At 40.3% G+C, this 22,532-nt stretch overlaps 1 protein-coding gene across 4 annotated transcripts in view; it reads right to left on the minus strand.

Moving 5' to 3' along the window:
• The window catches only part of dpysl5a (dihydropyrimidinase like 5a), a 46,900-nt gene that overhangs the window by 19,669 nt on the left and 4,699 nt on the right, over positions 1-22,532 (minus strand). For all 4 annotated transcript variants that reach the window (XM_061894169.1, XM_061894168.1, XM_061894170.1 and 1 more), the window contains exons 2-5: positions 20,184-20,460; positions 7,900-8,058; positions 7,638-7,817; positions 533-601 (exon numbers count right to left, since the gene is read on the minus strand). In XM_061894169.1, coding sequence (XP_061750153.1) covers positions 533-601; positions 7,638-7,817; positions 7,900-8,058; positions 20,184-20,450 — 675 coding nt within the window. In that variant the 5' untranslated portion in view covers positions 20,451-20,460. The remainder of the gene's footprint in view (positions 1-532; positions 602-7,637; positions 7,818-7,899; positions 8,059-20,183; positions 20,461-22,532) is intronic.

The raw sequence follows: 22,532 nt of genomic DNA on the forward strand, positions 1-22,532 counted from the left end.
GTCAGAGCTTTTCTTCCTGTCACTCAGATCCTCCAGTGATGCCCCTCTATGAAAATAAAGTGTCTCAAAGCTTTGTCCGGTTGACTAATAAATTAGACGGAGCTTTTCTTCCTAACTCAACAAAACGATAAGACACTTTTCTCTCTGAGTGGGTCATCACTGGTGAGTGACACGAATGAGTCAGAGCTTTTCTCCCCAAACTAAACAACCCTTTGATTGACCGTTGATCAGCATTATCTTATTATAACTTTTGTTTGCCAAAATGATACTTTCACCCGTATGGGTCACCACTGTTGCGTGTGTGAGTGACAACAAACAAATGAGTCAGAGCTTTTCTTCTGGTCACTCACACACACACACATGCCAATGATGTCCCACTCGGTTAGGAAGGAAAAGCATTCAAGTCGCCTCTTCACAGAGTTGGTCGTCACTGGCGTGTGTGTGTGTGTGTGTGTGTGAGTGACCGGAAGAAAAGCTCGGAATTATTTGGGGAACAGTAAATGGTTAGCTGGATTAAAGGAGGTGGTCTCACCTCTTCAGGCCTGCTGATCTCAATGCCCTCGGGGCCACTGATGCCCAACTCCAGCGCTTCCTTTGCTCCCTGACACAAAAACAAGCAGTCCGAAGCTTCAGGGATTACGCTTGTTTTTGGAATCGTGCCAGTCATTCACAATCCTTATGTAGGACAAGAACAAAAGTTTTTTTAGGGACCGAATGTCCCTTTGGGACAGAGGACCCTATTGTATTTCTAAGGTTTTATTATTATCATACCGCCGCCTCTTTGAGCTGTAATTTGACCCCCTTAACATGCTTCAAAACTCACCAAATTTAACACACACATCAGGACTGGTGAAAATTGCCATCTAATCAAAAACTCAAAATTGCGCTCTAGCGCCCCCTAGGAAAGAACACAGACAAAACTGCTTGTAACTTCCGTTAGGAATGTCGTAAAGACATGAAACAAAAACTTCTATGTAGGTCTCACTTAGACCTCGATTTCATACACTGACCTCCTAAAGCAAAAATTAACAGGAAGTTGTCAAAAACCCCTTCAAAACCGAAGTTTCCTAAAAAATATCATTTTTGGCTCTTTGAGCTGTAATTTGACCACCTTAACATGCTTCAAAACTCACTAAACTGGATACACACATCAGGACTGGTGAAAATTGCCATCTAATAAAAAAACAAGCCCCAAAACTCAGAATTGCGCTCTAGCGCCCCCTAGGAAAGAACACAGACAAAACTGCTTGTAACTTCCGGTAGGAATGTCGTAGCTACATGAAACAAAAACTTCTATGTAGGTCTGACTTAGACCTCGATTTCATACACTGACCTCCTTCAGCAAAAAACAACAGGAAGTTGGCAAAAGCCCCTTCAAAACAGAAGTTTCCTAAAAAATTTAATTTTATGCCTCTTTGAGCTGTAATTTGACCCCCTTAACATGCTTCAAAACTCACCAAATCTAACACACACATCAGGACTGGCGAAAACTGCCATCTAATAAAAAAACAAGCCCCAAAACTCAAAATTGCGCTCTAGCGCCCCCTAGGAAAGAACACAGACAAAACTGCTTGTAACTTCCGTTAGGAATGTCGTAGAGACATGAAACAAAAACCTCTATGTAGGTCTGACTTGGACCTAGATTTCATACACTGACCTCCTTCAGCAAAAATCAACAGGAAGTTGGCAGAAACCCCTTCAAAACAGAAGTTTCCTAAAAAAAAAATGTTTTGCCTCTTTGAGCTGTAATTTGACCCCCTTAACATGCTTCAAAACTCACCAAATTTAACACACACATCAGGACTGGCGAAAACTGCGATCTAATAAAAAACCAAACCCCAAAACTCAAAATTGCGCTCTCGCGCCCCCTAGGAAAGAACACAGACAAAACTGCTTGTAACTTCCGTTAGGAATGTCGTAAAGACATGAAACAAAAACTTCTATGTAGGTCTGACTTGGACCTAGATTTCATACACTGACCCCTTTCAGCAAAAATCAACCGGAAGTTTGCAAAAACTCCTTCAAAACAGAAGTTTCCTAAAAAATGTCATTTTTTGCCTCTTTGAGCTGTAATTTGACCCCCTTAAAATGCTTCAAAACTCACCAAACTGGACACACACATCAGGACTGGCGAAAATTGCGATCTCATAAAAATACAGAAAAAACCCAATTTAGGAATGAAACAGAAAAAACTGCTCCTAGGAAGAAAACACAGACAAAACTGCTTGTAACGTCCGGTAGGAATGTCGTGCTTCCTGCTTTTAAGCGGCCATCTTGAGACCGCAGCAGCAGCACAGCAGTTCTATGAAGGCTCGTAAAATCAAAACCGGAGCAGGTAGAAAAACTCTTTCGTCAACTTTTAATCAGAAAGGTTCAATCTACCTCCTGTGCGAGTTTGATGCCGACACAACAAACGCGCTCAGAGGAGATAAGTTTGAAAAAGAGTGACGGGTTTTTACAAAATGTTTGTTTTGAAGGGGTAATTGCCAACTTCCTGTTTATTTTTGCTGAAGAGTGTAAGTGAATGAAATGTAGGTCTAAGTGAGACCTACATAGAGGTTTTTGTTTCAGGTCTCTACGACATTCCTACCGGAAGTTACAAGCAGTTTTGTCTGTGTTTTCTTCCCGGGAGCAGGTTTGTCTGTGTTTTATTCCTAGGGGGTGCTAGAGCGCAATTTTGAGTTTTTTTTTTGTTTTTTTAAATTAGATCGCAATTTTCATCTGTCCTGATGTGTGTGTCCAGTTTGGTGAGTTTTGAAGCATTTTAAGGGGGTCAAATTACAGCTCAAAGAGGCAAAAATGACATTTTTTTTTAGGAAACTTCTGTTTTGAAGGGTTTTTTTGCCAACTTCCTGTTGATTTTTGCTGAAGGGGCTCAGTGTATGAAATCTTGGTCTAAGTCAGACCTACATAGAGTTTTTTCATTCATGTCTCTACGACAATCCTAACGGAAGTTACAAGCAGTTTTGTCTGTGTTTTTTCCTAGTGGGCGCTAGAGCGCAATTTTGAGTTTTGGGGTTTGTTTTTTTAATAGATGGCAATTTTCGCCAGACCTGATGTGTTTGTACAGTTTGGTGAGTTTTGAAGCATGTTAAGGGGGTCAAATTACAGCTCAAAGAGGCATAAAATGAAATTTTTTAGGAAACTTCTGTTTTGAAGGGGTTTTTGCCAACTTCCTGTTGATTTTTGCTGAAGGAGGTCAGTGTATGAAATCGAGGTCCAAGTCAGACCTACATAGAGGTTTTCGTTTCATGTCTCTACGACATTCCTAACGGAAGTTACAAGCAGTTTTGTCTGTGTTTTCTTCTCAAGAGCAGTTTTGTCTGTGTTTTATTCCTAGGGGGCGCTAGAGCGCAATTTTGAGTTTTGGGAGTTTTCTTTTTTTTATTTGATCACAATTTTTGCCTGTCCTGATGTGTGTGTCCAGTTTGGTGAGTTTTGAAGCATTTTAAGGGGGTCAAATTACAGCTCAAAGAGGCAAAAAATGACATTTTTTAGGAAACTTCTGTTTTGAAGGGTTTTTTGCCAACTTCCTGTTGATTTTTGCTGAAGGAGGTCAGTGTATGAAATCTAGGTCTAAGTCAGACCTACGTAGAGGTTTTTGTTTCATGTCTCTATGACATTCCTACCGGAAGTTACAAGCAGTTTGGTCTGTGTTCTTTCCTAGGGGGCGCGAGAGCGCAATTTTGAGTTTTGGGGCTTGTTTTTTTATTAGATGGCAATTTTCGCCAGTCCTGATGTGTTTGTACAGTTTGGTGAGTTTTGAAGCATTTTAATGGGGTCAAATTACAGCTCAAAGAGGCAAAAATGACATTTTTTAGGAAACTTCTGTTTTGAAGGGGTTTTTGCCAACTTATGTTGATTTTTGCTGAAGGAGGTCATTGGATGAAATATAGGTCTAAGTCAGACCTACATAGAAGTTTTTGTTTCATGTCTCTACGACATTCCCAACGGAAGTTACAAGCAGTTTTGTCTGTGTTCTTTCCTAGGGGGCGCTAAAGTGCAATTTTGAGTTTTGGGGTTTGGTTTTTTATTAGATCGCAGTTTTTGCCAGTCCTGATGTGTGTTTTAAATTTGGTGAGTTTTGAAGCATTTTAATGGGGTCAAATTACAGCTCAAAGAGGCAAAAATTACATTTTTTAGGAAACTTCTGTTTTGAAGGGGTTTTTGCCAACTTCCTGTTGATTTTTGCTGAAGGAGGTCCGTGTATGAAATCGAGGTCCAAGTCAGACCTACATAGAGGTTTTTGTTTCATGTCTCTACGACATTCCTAACAGAAGTTACAAGCAGTTTTGTCTGTGTTTTCTTCTCAAGAGCAGTTTTGTCTGTGTTTTATTCCAAGGGGGCGCTAGAGCGCAATTTTGATTTTTTTTTTTTTTTTAATTATATCGCAATTTTCGCTAGTCCTGATGTGTGTGTCCAGTTTGGTGAATTTTGAAGCATGTTAAGGGGGTCAAATTACAGCTCAAAGAGCAAAAAATGACATTTTTTTTAGGAAACGTCTGTTTTGAAGGGGTTTTTGACAACTTCCTGTTGATTTTTGCCGTAGGAGGTCCTGTATGAAATCGAGGTCCAAGTCAGACCTACATAGAGGTTTTTGTTTCAAGTCTCTATGACATTCCTAACGGAAGTTACAAGCAATTTTGTCTGTGTTCTTTCCTAGGGGGCGCTAGAGTGCAATTTTGAGTTTTGGGGTTTGGTTTTTTATTAGATCGCAGTTTTTGCCAATCCTGATGTGTGTGTCCAGTTTGGTGAGTTTTGAAGCATTTTAAGGGGGTCAAATTACAGCTCAAAGAGGCAAAAATTACATTTTTTAGGAAACTTCTGTTTTGAAGGGGTTTTTGCCAACTTCCTGTTGATTTTTGCTGAAGGAGGTCAGTGTATGAAATCTAGGTCTAAGTTAGACCTACATAGAAGTTTTTGTTTCATGTCTGTACGATATTCCTAACGAAAGTTACAAGCAGTTTTGTCTGTGTTTTTTTCCTAGGGGGCGCGAGAGCGCAATTTTAAGTTTTGGGGTTTGGTTTTTTTATTAGATCGCAGTTTCTGCCAGTCCTGATGTGTGTGTTAAATTTGGTGAGTTTTGAAGCATGTTAAGGGGGTCAAATTACTGCTCAAAGAGGCAAAAATGAAATTTTTTAGGAAACTTCTGTTTTGAAGGGGTTTTTGCCAACTTCCTGTTGATTTTTGCTGAAGGAAGTCAGTGTATGAAATCTAGGTCTAAGTCAGACCTACATAGAGGTATTTTGTTTCATGTCTCTACGACATTCCTAACGGAAGTTACAAGCAGTTTTGTTTATGTTTTTTCCTAGGGGGCGCCAGAGCGCAATTTTGAGTTTTATTTTTTTTGATCAGATTGCAATTTTCGCCAGTCCTGATGTGTGTGTCCAGTTTGGTGAGTTTTGAAGCGTTTTAAGGGGGTCAAATTACAGCTCAAATAGGCAAAAATGACATTTTTTTAGGAAACTTCTGTTTTGAAGGGGCTTTTGCCAACTTCCTGTTGATGTTTGCTGAAGGATGTCAGTGTATGAAATCGAGGTCTAAGTGAGACCTACATAGAGGTTTGTGTTTCATGTCTCTACGACATTCGTACCGGAAGTTACAAGCAGTTTCGTCTGTGTTTTCTTCCCAAGAGCAGGTTTGTCTGTGTTGTATTCCTAGGGGGCGCTAGAGCGCAATTTTGAGTTTTGGGGTTTGTTTTTTTAATTATATTGCAATTTTCTTCAGTCCTGATGTGTTTTCAGTTTGGTGAGTTTTGAAGCATTTTAAGGGGGTCAAATTACAGCTCAAAGAGGCAAAAGTGACATTTTTTAGGAAACTTCTGTTTTGAGGGTTTTTTTGACAACTTCCTGTTGATTTTTGCTGAAGGAGGTCCCTGTATGAAATCGAGGTCCAAGTCAGACCTACATAGAGGTTTTTGTTTCATGTCTCTACGACATTCCTAACGGAAGTCACAAGCAGTTTTATCTGTGTTTTTTCCTAGGGGGCGCTAGAGCGCAATTTTGAGTTTTTTTTAATTATATCGCAATTTTCGCCAGTCCTGATGTGTGTGTTCAGTTTGGTGAGTTTTGAAGCATGTTAAGGGGGTCAAATGGGAGAGTGGCCGTGCGCAACCCGAGTGTCCCTGGTTCAAATCCCACCTAGTACCAACCTCGTCACGTCCGTTGTGTCCTGAGCAAGACACTTCACCCTTGCTCCTGATGGCTCCTCCTTGGCGCCTTGCATGGCAGCTCCCTCCATCAGTGTGTGAATGTGTGTGTGAATGGGTAAATGTGGAAGTAGTGTCAAAGCGCTTTGAGTACCTTGAAGGTAGAAAAGCGCTATACAAGTACAACCCATTTATCATAAATTACAGCTCAAAGAGGCATAAAATTAAATTTTTTAGGAAACTTCTGTTTTGAAGGGGTTTTTGCCAACTTCCTGTTGATTTTTGTTGAAGGAGGTCAGTGTATGAAATCTAGGTCTAAGTCAGACCTACATAGAGGTTTTCGTTTCATGTCTCTACGACATTCCTAACGGAAGTTACAAGCAATTTTGTCTGTGTTTTCTTCTCAAGAGCAGTTTTGTCTGTGTTTTATTCCTAGGGGGCGCTAGAGCGCAATTTTTATTTTTTTTATTATTTTTTATTAGATGGCAATTTTCGCTAGTCCTGATGTGTGTGTCCAGTTTGGTGAATTTTTAAGCATGTTAAGGGGGTCAAATTACAGCTCAAAGAGCCAAAAATGACATTTTTTTAGGAAACGTCTGTTTTGAAGGGGTTTTTGACAACTTCCTGTTGATTTTTGCTGAAGGAGGTCCTTGTATGAAATTGAGGTCCAAGTCAGACCTACATAGAGGTTTTTGTTTCAAGTCTCTATGACATTCCTAACGGAAGTTACAAGCAATTTTGTCTGTGTTCTTTCCTAGGGGGCGCTAGAGCGCAATTTTGAGTTTTGGGGTTTGTTTTTTTATTAGATGGCAATTTTCATTCGTCCCGATGTGTGTGTCCAGTTTTGTGAGTTTTGACGCATGTTAAGGGGGTCAAATTACAGCTCAAAGAAGCAAAAATGACATTTTTTAGGAAACTTCTGTTTTGAAGGGGTTTTTGACAACTTCCTGTTGATATTTTTCATAGGAGGTCAGTGTATGAAATCGAGGTCTAAGTGAGACCTACATAGCGGTGTTTGTTTCATGTCACTACGACATTCCTACCGGAAGTTACAAGCAGTTTTGTCTGTGTTTTTTCCTAGGGGGCGCTTGAGCACAATTTTGAGTTTTGGTTTTTTGATCAGATGGCAATTTTCGCCAGTCCTGATGTGTGTGTTAAATTTGGTGAGTTTTGAAGCATGTTAAGGGGGTCAAATTACAGCTCAAAGAGGCGGCGGTATAATAATAATAAAACCTTAGAAATACAATAGGGTCCCCTGTCCCAAAGGGACATTCGGTCCCTAATAAATAGAGGAATTTCGGTATAGAAAACCACATGTGTGAATGTTTTGGAGCATTCACTCAATTATTGATATCGGCCGATACTATCAAATAATAATAAATAACAGTTGTCAGCCCTACAGTAGGGTTTAGTAAAAGTAATACATTCCAAAATCAGTGCTGAAATACTTGCAATGCACTAGAGTGACATCTTGACATAGTAAACAAACCTCAGCCACCAGCTCGCCGTTCTCGGCGTGGACTCTGGCGATGGCGCCGATGTCCTTGCAGTGCTGCAGGACCTGGAAGAGCTCGCTGTCCCTCAGCATGAACGTGTCCTTGTAGGCCATGAACATCTGGAAGGAGTTCACGCCTTTCTCCCTCACCAGCTTCTCCATCTCGCCGCGCACCTGCCAACAAAGAAACCACAAAACGAGGTCTGGCGGCGGCGGCGTGAAGAGTCACTTCCTCCGTCGGGGTGGGCGCAGTTACCTTGGCTCCCCACCAGGTCACGCCCACGTGCAGCCCGTAGTCGCAGCAGGCTTTGGCGTCCGCCGAGCCACGGCAGCGCTCGTAGGCGTCCAGCAAGGACTCGTTCTTCTCGGGCAGAACGTGCGCCATCACCATGGTGGTGCCGCCGGCTAAAGCAGCCTGGAAAAGACAACCCAATTGGGTACTTTTTAGAGTTGATTCGGTAGTACCGTATTTCCTTGAATTTCCGCCGGGTATACAGTGGGGCAAAAAAAGTATTTAGTCAGGCGGCGATTGTGCAAGTTCTCCCACTTAAAATGATGACAGAGGTCTGTAATGTTCATCATAGGTACACTTCAACTGTGAGAGACAGAATGTGAAAAAAAAAATCCAGGAATTTTAAAGAATTTATTTGCAAATTATGGTGGAAAATAAGTATTTGGTCAACCATTCAAAGGAGGTTTTGGCTCAAAATCTCACGATACATGGCCCCATTCATTCTTTCCTCAACACGGATCAATCGTCCTGTCCCTTTAGCAAGAAAAACAGCCCCAAAGCATGATGTTTCCACCCCCATGCTTTACAGTAGGTATAGTGTTCTTTGGATGCAACTTCCTCCAAACACGACGAGTTGAGTTTATACCAAAAAGTTCTATTTTGGTTTCATCTGACCACATGACATTCTCCCAATCCTCAGCTGTATCATTTAGTGAATTTTATTTATATAGCGCTTTTTCTCTAGTGACTCAAAGCGCTTTACAAAGTTAAACCCAATATCTAAATTTTTACATATAAACCAGTGTGGGTGGCACTGGGAGCAGGTGGGTAAAGTGTCTTGCCCAAGGACACAACAGCAGTGACAAGGATGGCGGAAGCGGGAATCGAACCTGCAACCCTCAAGTTGCTGGCACGGCCACTCTACCAACATAGGTACACTTCAACTGTGAGAGACAGAATGTGAAAAAAAAAATCCAGGAATTTTAAAGAATTTATTTGTAAATTATGGTGGAAAATAAGTATTTGGTCAACCATTCAAAGGAGGTTTTGGCTCAAAATCTCACGATACATGGCCCCGTTCATTCTTTCCTTAACACGGATCAATCGTCCTGTCCCCTTAGCAAGAAAAACAGCCCCAAAGCATGATGTTTCCACCCCCATGCTTTACAGTAGGTATGGTGTTCTTTGGATGCAACTTCCTCCAAACACGACGAGTTGAGTTTATACCAAAAAGTTCTATTTTGGTTTCATCTGACCACATGACATTCTCCCAATCCTCTGCTGTATCATTTAGTGAATTTTATTTATATAGCGCTTTTTCTCTAGTGAATCAAAGCGCTTTACAAAGTGAAACCCAATATCTAATTTTTTACATATAAACCAGTGTGGGTGGCACTGGGAGCAGGTGGGTAAAGTGTCTTGCCCAAGGACACAACGGCAGTGACAAGGATGGCGGAACCAGGAATCGAACCTGCAACCCTCAAGTTGCTGGCACGGCCACTCTACCAACATAGGTACACTTCAAATGTGAGAGACAGAATGTGAAAAAAAATCCAGGAATTTTAAAGAATTTATTTGCAAATTATGGTGGAAAATAAGTATTTGGTCAACCATTCAAAGGAGGTTTTGGCTCAAAATCTCACGATACATGGCCCCGTTCATTCTTTCCTCAACAAGGATCAATCGTCCTGTCCCCTTAGCAAGAAAAACAGCCCCCAAGCATGATGTTTCCACCCCCATGCTTTACAGTAGGTATGGTGTTCTTGGGATGCAACTCAGTATTCTTCTTCCTCCAAACACGAGTTGATTTTATACCGAAAAGTTCTATTTTGGTTTCATCTGACCACATGACATTCTCCCAATCCTCTGCTGTATCATTTAGTGAATTTTATTTACATAGCGCTTTTTCTCTAGTGACTCAAAGCGCTTTACAAAGTGAAACCCAATATCTAAATTTTTACATATAAACCAGTGTGGGTGGCACTGGGAGCAGGTGGGTAAAGTGTCTTGCCCAAGGACACAACAGCAGTGACAAGGATGGCGGAAGCGGGAATCGAACCTGCAACCCTCAAGTTGCTGGCACGGCCACTCTACCAACATAGGTACACTTCAACTGTGAGAGACAGAATGTGAAAAAAAATCCAGGAATTTTAAACAATTTATTTGCAAATTATGGTGGAAAATAAGTATTTGGTCAACCATTCAAAGGAGGTTTTGGCTCAAAATCTCACGATACATGGCCCCGTTCATTCTTTCCTTAACACGGATCAATCGTCCTGTCCCCTTAGCAAGAAAAACAGCCCCCAAGCATGATGTTTCCACCCCCATGCTTCACAGTAGGTATGGTGTTCTTGGGATGCAACTTCCTCCAAACACGACGAGTTGAGTTTATACCAAAAAGTTCTATTTTGGTTTCATCTGACCACATGACATTCTCCCAGTCCTCTGCTGTAACATTTAGTGAATTGTATTTATATAGCGCTTTTTCTCTAGTGACTCAAAGCGCTTTACAAAGTGAAACCCAATATCTAAATTTTTACATATAAACCAGTGTGGGTGGCACTGGGAGCAGGTGGGTAAAGTGTCTTTCCCAAGGACACAACGGCAGTGACAAGGATGGCGGAAGCGGGAATCGAACCTGCAACCCTCAAGTTGCTGGCACGGCCACTCTACCAACATAGGTACACTTCAACTGTGAGAGACAGAATGTGAAAAAAAAAATCCAGGAATTTTAAAGAATTTATTTGCAAATTATGGTGGAAAATAAGTATTTGGTCAACCATTCAAAGGAGGTTTTGGCTCAAAATCTCACGATACATGGCCCCGTTCATTCTTTCCTCAACACGGATCAGTCGTCCTGTCCCTTTAGCAAGAAAAACAGCCCCAAAGCATGATGTTTCCACCCCCATGCTTTACAGTAGGTATGGTGTTCTTTGGATGCAACTCAGTATTCTTCTTCCTCCAAACACGGCGAGTTGAGTTTATACCAAAAAGTTCTATTTTGGTTTCATCTGACCACATGACATTCTCCCAATCCTCTGCTGTATCATTTAGTGAATTGTATTTATATAGCGCTTTTTCTCTAGTGACTCAAAGCGCTTTACAAAGTGAAACCCAATATCTAAATTTTTACATATAAACCAGTGTGGGTGGCACTGGGAGCAGGTGGGTAAAGTGTCTTGCCCAAGGACACAACGGCAGTGACTAGGATGGCGGAAGCGGGAATCGAACCTGCAACCCTCAAGTTGCTGGCACGGCCACTCTACCAACATAGGTACACTTCAACTGTGAGAGACAGAATGTGAAAAAAAAAAATCCAGGAATTTTAAAGAATTTATTTGCAAATTATGGTGGAAAATAAGTATTTGGTCAACCATTCAAAGGAGGTTTTGGCTCAAAATCTCACGATACATGGCCCCATTCATTCTTTCCTTAACACGGATCAGTCGTCCTGTCCCCTTAGCAAGAAAAACAGCCCCAAAGCATGATGTTTCCACCCCCATGCTTTACAGTAGGTATGGTGTTCTTTGGATGGAACTCAGTATTCTTCTTCCTCCAAACACGACCAGTTGAGTTTATACCGAAAAGTTGTATTTTGGTTTCATCTGACCACATGACATTCTCCCAATCCTCAGCTGTATCATTTAGTGAATTTTATTTATATAGCGCTTTTCTCTAGTGACTCAAAGCGCCTTACAAAGTGAAACCCAATATCTAATTTTTTACATATAAACCAGTGTGGGTGGCACTGGGAGCAGGTGGGTAAAGTGTCTTGCCCGAGGACACAACGGCAGTGACTAGGATGGCGGAAGCGGGAATCGAACCTGCAACCCTCAAGTTGCTGGCACGGCCACTCTACCAACTGAGCTATACCGCCCCATGTATCCACTGTGGTATAAACTCAACTCGTCGTGTTTGGAGGAAGAAGAATACTGAGTTGCATCCCAAGAACACCACACCTACTGTGAAGCATGGGGGTGGAAGCATCATGCTTTGGGGCTGTTTTTCTGCTAAGGGGACAACTAGAATTACTGCCGGGTCAAACTCGTTTCGCAAAATATTATTTTTATTAGCGCATGCCTAGAATTTCCGCCGGGTCAAACTCGTCACGTCACGAGTGACACTTCACCTGTCATCATTTTCAAAATGGAGGAGGCTGATTTCAATATTTTGAAATCGCATAAAGAGATAACCAGATAAAGAGCTATTAAGTTAGATTTAAGGTCCAAGCTATTGAATATGCTAAAAAGAACAGTAAGCAGCTATTTTTTATTGATATACCGTAGCTGCGTGTGTCAAATATGAGTCATTAAATGACTCCCGCCTCCTGGTGGTAGAGGGCGCTATTGATCCTTCTTGCGACTACTCGGTTGCAGAAGAAGTGACAACAAGCAGCAAGAGTGAGCAGCGATCGTTTATTTTGCCCTTTTAACATGGAGGATTACATATCTAAAATAAAACCGTTTTATAAACTGGACTTTCAATCGGAGCAGGAAGTAATAAAGGAAGATCTCCATCGAGACAGAGAGACTTTTAAAACTGAAGAAAGATAAGGACATAGTTGCCTACCCTCCCGAATTTTCCGGGTGACTCCCGAAATTCAGCGCCTCTCCCGAAATTCAGGCGGAGCTGGAGGCCACGCCCCCTCCAGCTCCATGCGGACCCGAGTGACGTGTCGACAGCCTGTTTCCACGTCCGCTTTTCCACAGTATAAAGAGCGTGTCCGCCCAATGACGTTATAACTGTAGAATGATCGAGAGCGAGTTCTTGGTTTCTTATGTGGGTTTATTGTTAGGCGGTTACATTAAAGTCCTCCCAGCCCGGTAATAACACACAACAACAGCAGTCATATTTTCGTCAGCCGTAAAGCAGTTTGTCTGCCGTAAGCTCCAATGGTGTGAACTTGTGACACTTTTAAACAGGACAATACTGCCATCCACCCCCAAACCCCACCTCCCGAAATCGGAGGTCTCAAGGTTGGCAAGTATGGATAAGGAAGACTTCTATAAACAAGTTATCAAGGCTTTTGATCAGAAAGAGCTGCGCATGGACTTCATTTATAAGTAAAGGTAAGACCATAATAACGTTTTTTTTTATTAAATGTGCTTTTCATGATGGTATCCTTACATCACACTCAAATTTATAAGCGCAGGCCTAAATTTACGGCATGCCTTTGGTAAGCGCCGGAGTGAGAAGAGGTTTTAAAATAATTAGCGCATGCTTGCCTTTACCGCATGCCTTCGGTAAGCGCCGGAATAATAAGAGGTTTTAAATCAAGTAGCGCCCCTGCGGAAATTCAAGGAAATACAGTATACCGCCTCTAAAAAAGTATCTGTTCGCCCCCTCCCTTTTTTGTTCAAACAGATGTGACATTGCTAGTTTTACCAGTGGAGGAGCATGTTCGGCAGCGCACGCACAGAGTACTTACAAGCAAACACAGTGTGTAGACAGAGAAGGGAGAATGGACACATTTTGGCCTAAAAAGTAAAGATAAAGGTGAAGTTATAACACTGAAACGCCCTCAGGAAGAGCTGGTTTTCTAACGTCCAGCCGCAGTCGGCAGTGTTTTAGCTACTTTTAAATCACTAGTCCTCGCCTCCGTGGAGACAACTAAAGTACGTGTCAGAATAATTGTATCGAAGTTATCACAAAACTGTGTAGCTATGAGTTCCTGGCAAGCAGAAAAAAGCTGTCAAAAGGCTTGTAAAAACTCCACTGTGTAGGATAGGAAGCGACAAGACTGTGTTGGTTTCTTTGATGTATTGTAATCTATAGGAAGATATTGTCTCGACCCGAGATCCACAAAGTGTAAAGGGAGGCAGGCACCTTTTCTTTGAACAGTTCTGTGACCGAGGGCAACGGCTGTTTACGACCTTTTCGTTGAACTGTTTTGAGACAAAAGGCGGCGGATGTTTACGACCCCCGTCCCATAGAAACAGCTGTTGTCATGTAATCAGGGAAAGTCCAAATAAAAGAGGATGCGTGCAATCTTTCGTAAAGAGCGTGGGATGACATTGTACAAGGATACAGTGTCCACGGATTTTGCCTCAATTGAGCTAAATTTAATTATTCATCTGTTTAATTCCTTGCTTCTTGTCTTGTTTATTAATAGATGTCATCAGTGTTTGAATCTGACAATAAGTTTCTTACTGCAGGACGAGGACTATCTAAACATGCTTAACTACACACCGTAGGAGGATACAATCGCTCACCGCCATCACAATGTAAACAAATGCCATGGGTGGATCTATACCTGACATCCACTGTAATGATACCAAGTACAAGAGCGTGTATATTGGATACTACTATGATTACGTCAATATTTTTTTTTGTCAGAAAATCTTTTTTTTTATTTTTTATAATTCATTTTACGTTTATAAACTCTGGAAATATGTCCTTGGACACATGAGAACTAAAATTATTTAAAAAATAGAGATCTAATATTTTGATAATAATAAAAAAAATTATGCAGATGTAATTTTATATATTACATTTAAAAAAGTAAACATCTGTAAATTAGACGATAAAATAATTAAATGGAAATTAATATATTCATTAACAATTTAAACAAAAATGAGATACATTTGGATAAAGACATCCAATATTTGTAATAATAGTTTTAAAAATAATACAGATGTAATTGTATATATTACATTTAAAAAGTAAATATTTGTACATTGTACAATAAAATAATTAAAATGAAATTAACACATTCATTAACTATTTAAAAAATAATTACAATTAAATAATAAAAAATAGAGATCCGATATTTTAATAATAAATAAAAAAATAATGCAGATGTAATTTTATATATTACATTTAAAAAAGTAAACATCTGTAAATTAGACAATAAAATGATTAAATGGAAATTAATACATTCATTAACTATTTAAAAACAAATTGATGAATTTAAAAAGACATCCAATATTTTTAATAATAATGTAAAAAATAATGCAGATGTAATTGTATACATTACAATTTTAAAAGTAAATATTTGTACATTATACAATAAAATAATTAAAATGAAATCAACACATTCATTAACTATTCAAAAAATAATTAAAATTAGATACATTTAAAAAATAGACATCCAATATTTTTTATAATATTTAAAAAAAAATACAGATTTAATTGTAAATATTACATTTAAAAAGTAAACATTTGTACATTGTACAATTCAATAATTAAATGGAAATTAACTTATTCATTAACTATTTAAAAAATTATTACAATTACATAATACAAAATAAAGATCCAATATTTTAATAATAAATAAAAAAATTATGCAGATGTAATTTTATATATTACATTTAAAAAGTAAATATTTGTACATTATACAATAAAATAATTAAAATGAAATTAAGACATTCATTAACTATTTTAAAAAATAATTACAATTAGATACATTTAAAAATTAGACATCCAATATTTTCATAATAATAATACAAATACACATTTAATTGTATATTTTACATTTAAAAAGTCAACATTTGTACATTGTACAATAAAATAATTAAATGGAAATTAACACTTTTATTAACTATTTAAAAAACAATTAAAATTAAATTAATTTAAAAAATAGATATACGCCCCCCGCGACCCCGAAAGGGAATAAGCGGTAGAAAATGGATGGATGGATGGATATCCAACATTTTTAATAATAATTAAAAAAAAATACAGATTTAATTGTGTATATTACATTTAAAAAGTCAACATTTGTACACTGTACAATAAAATAATTAAATGGAAATTAACCCTTTTATTAACTATTTAAAAAACAATTAAAATTAAATTAATTTAAAAAATAGATATCCAATATTTTTAATAATAATTAAAAAAAATATACAGATTTAATTGTGTATATTACATTTAAAAAGTCAACATTTGTACACTGTACAATAAAATAATTAAATGGGAATCAACCCTTTTATTAACTATTTAAAAAACAATTAAAATTAAATTAATTTAAAAAATAGATATCCAACATTTTTAATAATAATTAAAAAAAATATACAGATTTAATTGTGTATATTACATTTAAAAAGTCAACATTTGCACATTGTACAATAAAATAATTAAATGGGAATTAACACATTCATTAACTATTTCAAAAAATAATAATAAATTAGATACATTTAAAAAAAGACATCCAATATTTTTAATAATAATTAAAAAAAATAATATAGATGTAATTGTAAAGTTTAAAAAGTAAACATGTAGTTCTGCATACAACCAGCATACACACAATTGTTAGCATGTTTAGCTAAAATGAAGACTTAAGATTGAGTGTTGAAAACAAATCCTTATTGATGAATTATTTAAGAGAACTTTCCTTGTCTTATTCCACAAAATGTGGACTCTGGACAGAAGAATGTGCAGTATGGAGTGTGTAGAAGATGTAATGGCATGTGTCAGCTGAGGGGGGGGGGTCAGGGGGTGTCTGAGGACCATTGTCTCCCAACACAATGGCGTGTATGAAAAAGCCTGGCCGGGAGTCAGTGGTAACCGTGGTAACGGCTCTTGGGATTGCCTTGGGCGACGCCGTGAAGCGCGTGGGGGGCGGGGCCGGCGGACGAAGACCGAGACGGCGTCGTGTCTGTCACCGTCCGTACGGCGACTGGCAGCCTTCCCGCCACGTGGCGTGAAGCGGGCTAGCTCGAGTCCCGACCAGGCCCCTCCCTTTCGGTCTAATCTCGCCTGGGCTGCTGGGATGCAGCAGAAATATTCCAGGTTGTCCTCAGAGAGCACTTGAAGACGTCTGTCTCGCTTTACTCATCAATAATTGCTCGGCAAACTGGAGGGAGAAGAAAAAGCTTTCGCTGGCTGTTGATGTCCAACACAGCTCTTCTTTGTACCAAGGAGAGACAAAAGCATGGTTGATGAAGATAACTAACTCATTAAAGAGGTTCTTCAACGTGGGCCCGAAACCAAAGACTTGGTCAAATTAAGCAGAGTTCCCCATAAGAATCAATGGAAACTGGAATAATTGGTTTCTAGACCAGAGAAAAGTCCCTATTTTAGTAAACAACTAGATATGTGTATGACAAATTGGTGGTGTGCACTTTCCACTTTAGCTGCCAAACAGCAGCAGAGTGATGAATGTCTTAAAATGGGTTTTGTGGCAATTCCAACTTTGACCACAGCTCTGTAGGGTGGCACTTTCCATCATTTTCAGCGGACTGCATTGCAAAATGCGGGTTGTATCCCACTTCTGACACCATTTGTTATGCTAGTGTTTTATTTAAGAACCACTTCATTGTTCTGAAATGTAGGTTGGATCCCACTTCTGACACCACCAGTGTTTATTTCTGTTACCGTCAAATAGGAGCAGAGTTAAGATCAAAAACGTTGTCTATTCCGTCCCAAAAGAGTGGTATCCCACTTCTGACACCATGTGTTATGCTAGTGTTTTAGTCAAGACCACTACATCTGAGACAAGTCAAGACATGCCGACAAAACGTGTTTTGAAATTTAGATTAGATCCCACTTCTGACATCACTAGTGTTTATTCATGTTACCCTCGAATAGTAGCAGAGTTAAGATCAAAACTTTTATCTATTCCGACCCGAAAGAGTCGTATCCAACTTCTGACACCATGTGTTATTCTAGTGTTTTAGTCAAGACTACTTCATTTGAGACCAAGTCAAGCCGAGAAATGTTCTGAAATCGAGGTTTGATCCCACTTCTGACACCAAGTGTTACGTTAATGTTTTAGTCAAGACCACTTCATCAGCGATCAAGTCAAGCCATGCCGACAAATGTTCTGAAATATGGGTTAAATCACACTTCTGAGACCATGTGTTATGCTAGTGTTTTAGTCAAGACCACTTCATCTGAGACCAAGTCAAGCCGACAAATGTTGTTTTTAAATCTCGATTAGATCCCACTTCTGACACCACTAGGGTTCATTTATGTTACCCTCGAATAGTAGCAGAGTCAAGATCAAAACATTTATCTATTCCGACCCAAAAGAGTCATATCCAACTTCTGACGCCATGTGTTATGCTAGTGTTTTAGTCAAGACCACTTCATCAGAGACCAAATCAAGCCGACAAATGTTCTGAAATCTAGGTAGGATCCCACTTCTGACACCAGGTGTTATGCTAGTGTTTTAGTCAAGACCACTTCATCAGAGACCAAGTCAAGACGACAAATGTTCTGAAATCTAGGTTGGATCCCACTTCTGACACCAGGTGTTATGCTAGTGTTTTAGTCAAGACCACTTCATCTGAGACAAGTCAAGACATGCCGACAAAACTTGTTCTGAAATCTAGGTTGGATCCCACTTCTGACACCACTAGTGTTAATTTCTGTTACACTCAAATAGCAGCAGAGTCAAGATAAAAAATGTGTCTATTCCGACCCAAAAGAGTGGTATCCCACTTCTGACACCATGTGTTATGCTAGTGTTTTAGTCAAGACCACTTCATCTGAGACCAAGTCAAGACGACAAATGTTCTGAAATCTAGGTTAGATCCCACTTCTGACACCACTGTTTATTTCTGTTACACTCAAATAGCAGCAGAGTCAAGACAAAAAATGTGTCTATTCCGACCCAAAAGAGTGGTATACCACTTCTGACACCATGTGTTATGCTAGTGTTTTAGTCAAGACCACTTCATCAGAGACCAAGTCAAGCCATGTCGACAAATCCTGTCCTGAAATCTAGGTTAGATCCCACTTCTGACACCACTAATGTTCATTCCTGTTACCTTCGAATAGCAGCAGAGTCATGATCAAAACATTTATCTATTCCGACCCGAAATAGTCGTATCCAACTTCTGACACCATGTGTTATGCTAGTGTTTTAGTCAAGACCACTTCATCTGAGACCAAGTCAAGCCGACAAATGTTCTGAAATATAGGTTGGATCCCACTTCTGACACCATGTGTTATGCTAGTGTTTTAGTCAAGACCACTTCATCTGAGACCAAGTCAAGCCAACAAATATTCTGAAATCTAGGTTGGATCCCACTTCTGACACCATGTGTTATGCTAGTGTTTTAGTCAAAACATGCCGACAAACCTTGTCCTGAAATCTAGGTTGGATCCCACTTCTGACACCATGTGTTATGCTAGTGTTTTAGTCAAGACCACTTCATCTGAGACCAAGTCAAGCCGACAAATGTTGTTCTTAAATCTAGATTAGATCCCACTTCCGACACCACTAGGGTTAATTTATGTTACCCTCGAATAGTAGCAGAGTCAAGATAAAAACGTATGTCTATTCCGTCCCAAAATAGTCGTATCCAACTTCTGACACCATGTGTTATGCTAGTGTTTTAGTCAAGACCACTTCATCAGAGACCAAGTCAAGCCGACAAATGTTCTGAAATCTAAGTTGGATCCCACTTCTGACACCATGTGTTATGCTAGTGTTTTAGTCAAGACCACTTCATCTGAGACAAGTCAAGACATGCCGACAAACCTTGTCCTGAAATCTAGGTTGGATCCCACTTCTGACACCACTAGTGTTCATTTCTGTTACACTCAAATAGCAGCAGAGTCAAGATAAAAAATGTTGTCTATTCTGACCCAAAAGAGTCGCATCCCACTTCTGAGACCATGTATTATGCTAGTGTTTTAGTCAAGAACACTTCATCTGAGACCAAGTCAAGCCATGTCGACAAATCTTATCCTGAAATCTAGGTTAGGTCCCACTTCTGACACCACTAGTGTTTATTTTTGTTACACTCTAATAGCAGCAGTCAAGATAAAAACTTTTGTCAACTCCGACCCAAAAGAGTGGTATCCCACTTCTGACACCATGTGTTATGCTAGTGTTTTAGTCAAGACCACTTCATCAGAGACCAAGTCAAGCCATGTCGACAAATCCTGTCCTGAAATCTAGGTTAGATCCCACTTCTGACACCACTAGTGTTCATTCCTGTTACCTTCGAATAGCAGCAGAGTCATGATCAAAACATTTATCTATTCCGACCCGAAATAGTCGTATCCAACTTCTGACACCATGTGTTATGCTAGTGTTTTAGTCAAGACCACTTCATCTGAGACCAAGTCAAGCCGACAAATGTTCTGAAATATAGGTTGGATCCCACTTCTGACACCATGTGTTATGCTAGTGTTTTAGTCAAGACCACTTCATCTGAGACAAGTCAAGACATGCCGACAAAACTTGTTCTGAAATCTAGATTAGATCCCACTTCTGATACCACTAGTGTTTATTCATGTTACCCTCGAATAGCAGCAGAGTCAATATCAAAACCTTCGTCTATTCCGACCCAAAAGAGTGGTATCCCACTTCTGACACCATTTATATTAGCTAAAAAAGCCCTCCAACTCCTCACCTTTGTGCCGCTGTAGAAGTCGTCGGCCGTGGTGGCGTTCATGAAGGTCTCCTCCAGGTGGACGCTGGTGTCGATGCCGCCCGGCAGCACCAGCTTCCCGGAGGCGTCGATCACCTTGGCGCCGCCGGGGATCATCAGCTCCTTGCCCACCTGCTGGATGATGCCGTTCTCGATGTAGACGTCGGCCTCCTGGGTGCAGTCGTCGTTCACCACCTTGCCGCCCTTGATGAGGATGCGCGCCATCGCCGGCGCCGCCGTGGTAGTCATGGCTTTAGTTCTGCGGACGGAGAACCACAATTATCTCTAAAATCCTTGTTTCTTGGCTTAAGCCGGAGCTAATAGTCACCTCATCTTTGCACGCGGGGCTAAGACCGGACTAGAAGTGACGAGGCGGGTGTGTGCCAGTCAGCGCCCACTACAACAAAAAGTCTCTTTTTTTTTTTACCCTCACAATGCAAGGGGAGGTTCCGTCTCCACACCGCCAACTGTGCCATGTCCTAAAGACCTACTGAAAGCCACTACTACCGATCACGCAGTCTGATAGTTTATATATCAATGATGAAATATTAACCTTGCAACACATGCCAATACGGCCTTTTTATTTTACTAAATTGCAATTTTAAATTTCCCACGATGTATCCGCGGAATGATGAAGCGCGTGACGTCATTCGGTTGTAGCGGACAATTTTTTCCCCAGCCCGATCCAAACTATAAGTAGTCTGCTTTAATTGCATAATTACACAGTATTCTGGACATCTGTGTTGCTGAATCTTTTGCAATTTGTTCAATTAATAATAGAGACATCAAAGAAGAAAGATGTAGGTGGGAAGCGGTGTATTGCGGCCGCTTTTAGCCACACAAACGCGGCCGGTGTTTCCTTGTTTACATTCCCGAAGGTGAAGCTTTAAATGATAAATGGGTTGTACTTGTATAGCGCTTTTCTACCTTCAAGGTACTCAAAGCGCTTTGACACTACTTCCACATTTACCCATTCACACACACATTCACACACTGATGGAGGGAGCTGCCATGCAAGGCGCCAACCAGCACCGATCAGGAGCAAGGGTGAAGTGTCTTGCTCAGGACACAACGGACGTGACGAGGTTGGTACTAGGTGGGATTTGAACCAGGGACCCTCGGGTTGCGCACGGCCACTCTCCCACTGTGCCACGCCGTCCCTTTACTATAGAGCGGAGCGGTCAAGCGAATATGGTTCTCTACCACAGTGGTCCCCAACCTTTTTGTATCCGCGGACCGGTCAACGCTTAATAATTTGTCCCGCGGCCCGGGGTGGGGTGGGGGGGAGTCCTTTTTTAAATTTTTTTTTCTTCTTTGTCATGAAAAAGGGAAGTTTTTGTCATGAAAAAGGGAGGTTTTTGTGGTCAGTGAACTAATTGTAAGTGTAGATTGTGTTTTTTATGTTGATTTAATAAAAAAATATATATATTTTTTTTTTTAAAATAAAAATTAATAAAAAATGATTCTGCGGCCCGGTACCAGTCCACGGCCCGGTGGTTGGGGATCACTGCGCTACCACATGTCAACCGGCAGGTTTCGGTGAGAAAAATTGTGGTAATAAGTCGGCTCTTACCGTAGACATGAGCGGAGCTTGCGTCCGCCTGCAGCTCTCCCGTCCAAAGGCAAAACCCAGCAACTCAATGTTGGTCAAAACTGAGCTGATAATAATTCTGGAGTTCCTGGGTGATATGCTTTACATTAGAGTATGCGATATTGTAATTTGTTCCGTAAGTAAGCGGTTACGCGCATGGCAGGACCTAGCAACTACCACATAACCGCGTAGATGCAACAGAAAATCCTAGTATCTCAAGGGACCAATCGGAGCTTCTTTGTCAGTCGCCTTATTGTCTTTAATGAGACATTTGCACGAATGGGGGCCGGCGGTCAACCTGATTATGTGATATTATGGCACGAGGTTGATATTTGGAAGATTGGCCCAGGACGTTGCAAGCACCTTCATTAAATGTATTGTTCTTGATTCTTCCCCCTTGCATACTCTTTTGGGCAGATAACTGTGGAGGTCAAAATAAAAACTGGACGCTGTACACGGCTCTTGCCCGATGTGCAAACGCAGAATGGGGCCCCCACCCGAGATTGTGATACACTATCTGGAGAAAGGGCACACACGTTCATGAGAGCAGATTCAATCGGCAAGAAAATGAAAGCTGCAAGAAAACATCGATACGTTTGATGACTTTGTAGATCTTTGTAAGACAGCATCGAGAAAGATTGGTTTTCCTTTGGTTTCTCAAAATCAGCTAGAAGTGAGTTACTAGGTTTTGCATTTGGACGGGACAGCTGCGGACTCTCTTACCTCCTCCCACCGGAGAA

Source organism: Nerophis ophidion, linkage group LG03 (genome assembly GCF_033978795.1).
Source record: "Nerophis ophidion isolate RoL-2023_Sa linkage group LG03, RoL_Noph_v1.0, whole genome shotgun sequence".
NCBI classification, from domain to species: Eukaryota; Metazoa; Chordata; class Actinopteri; order Syngnathiformes; family Syngnathidae; genus Nerophis; species Nerophis ophidion.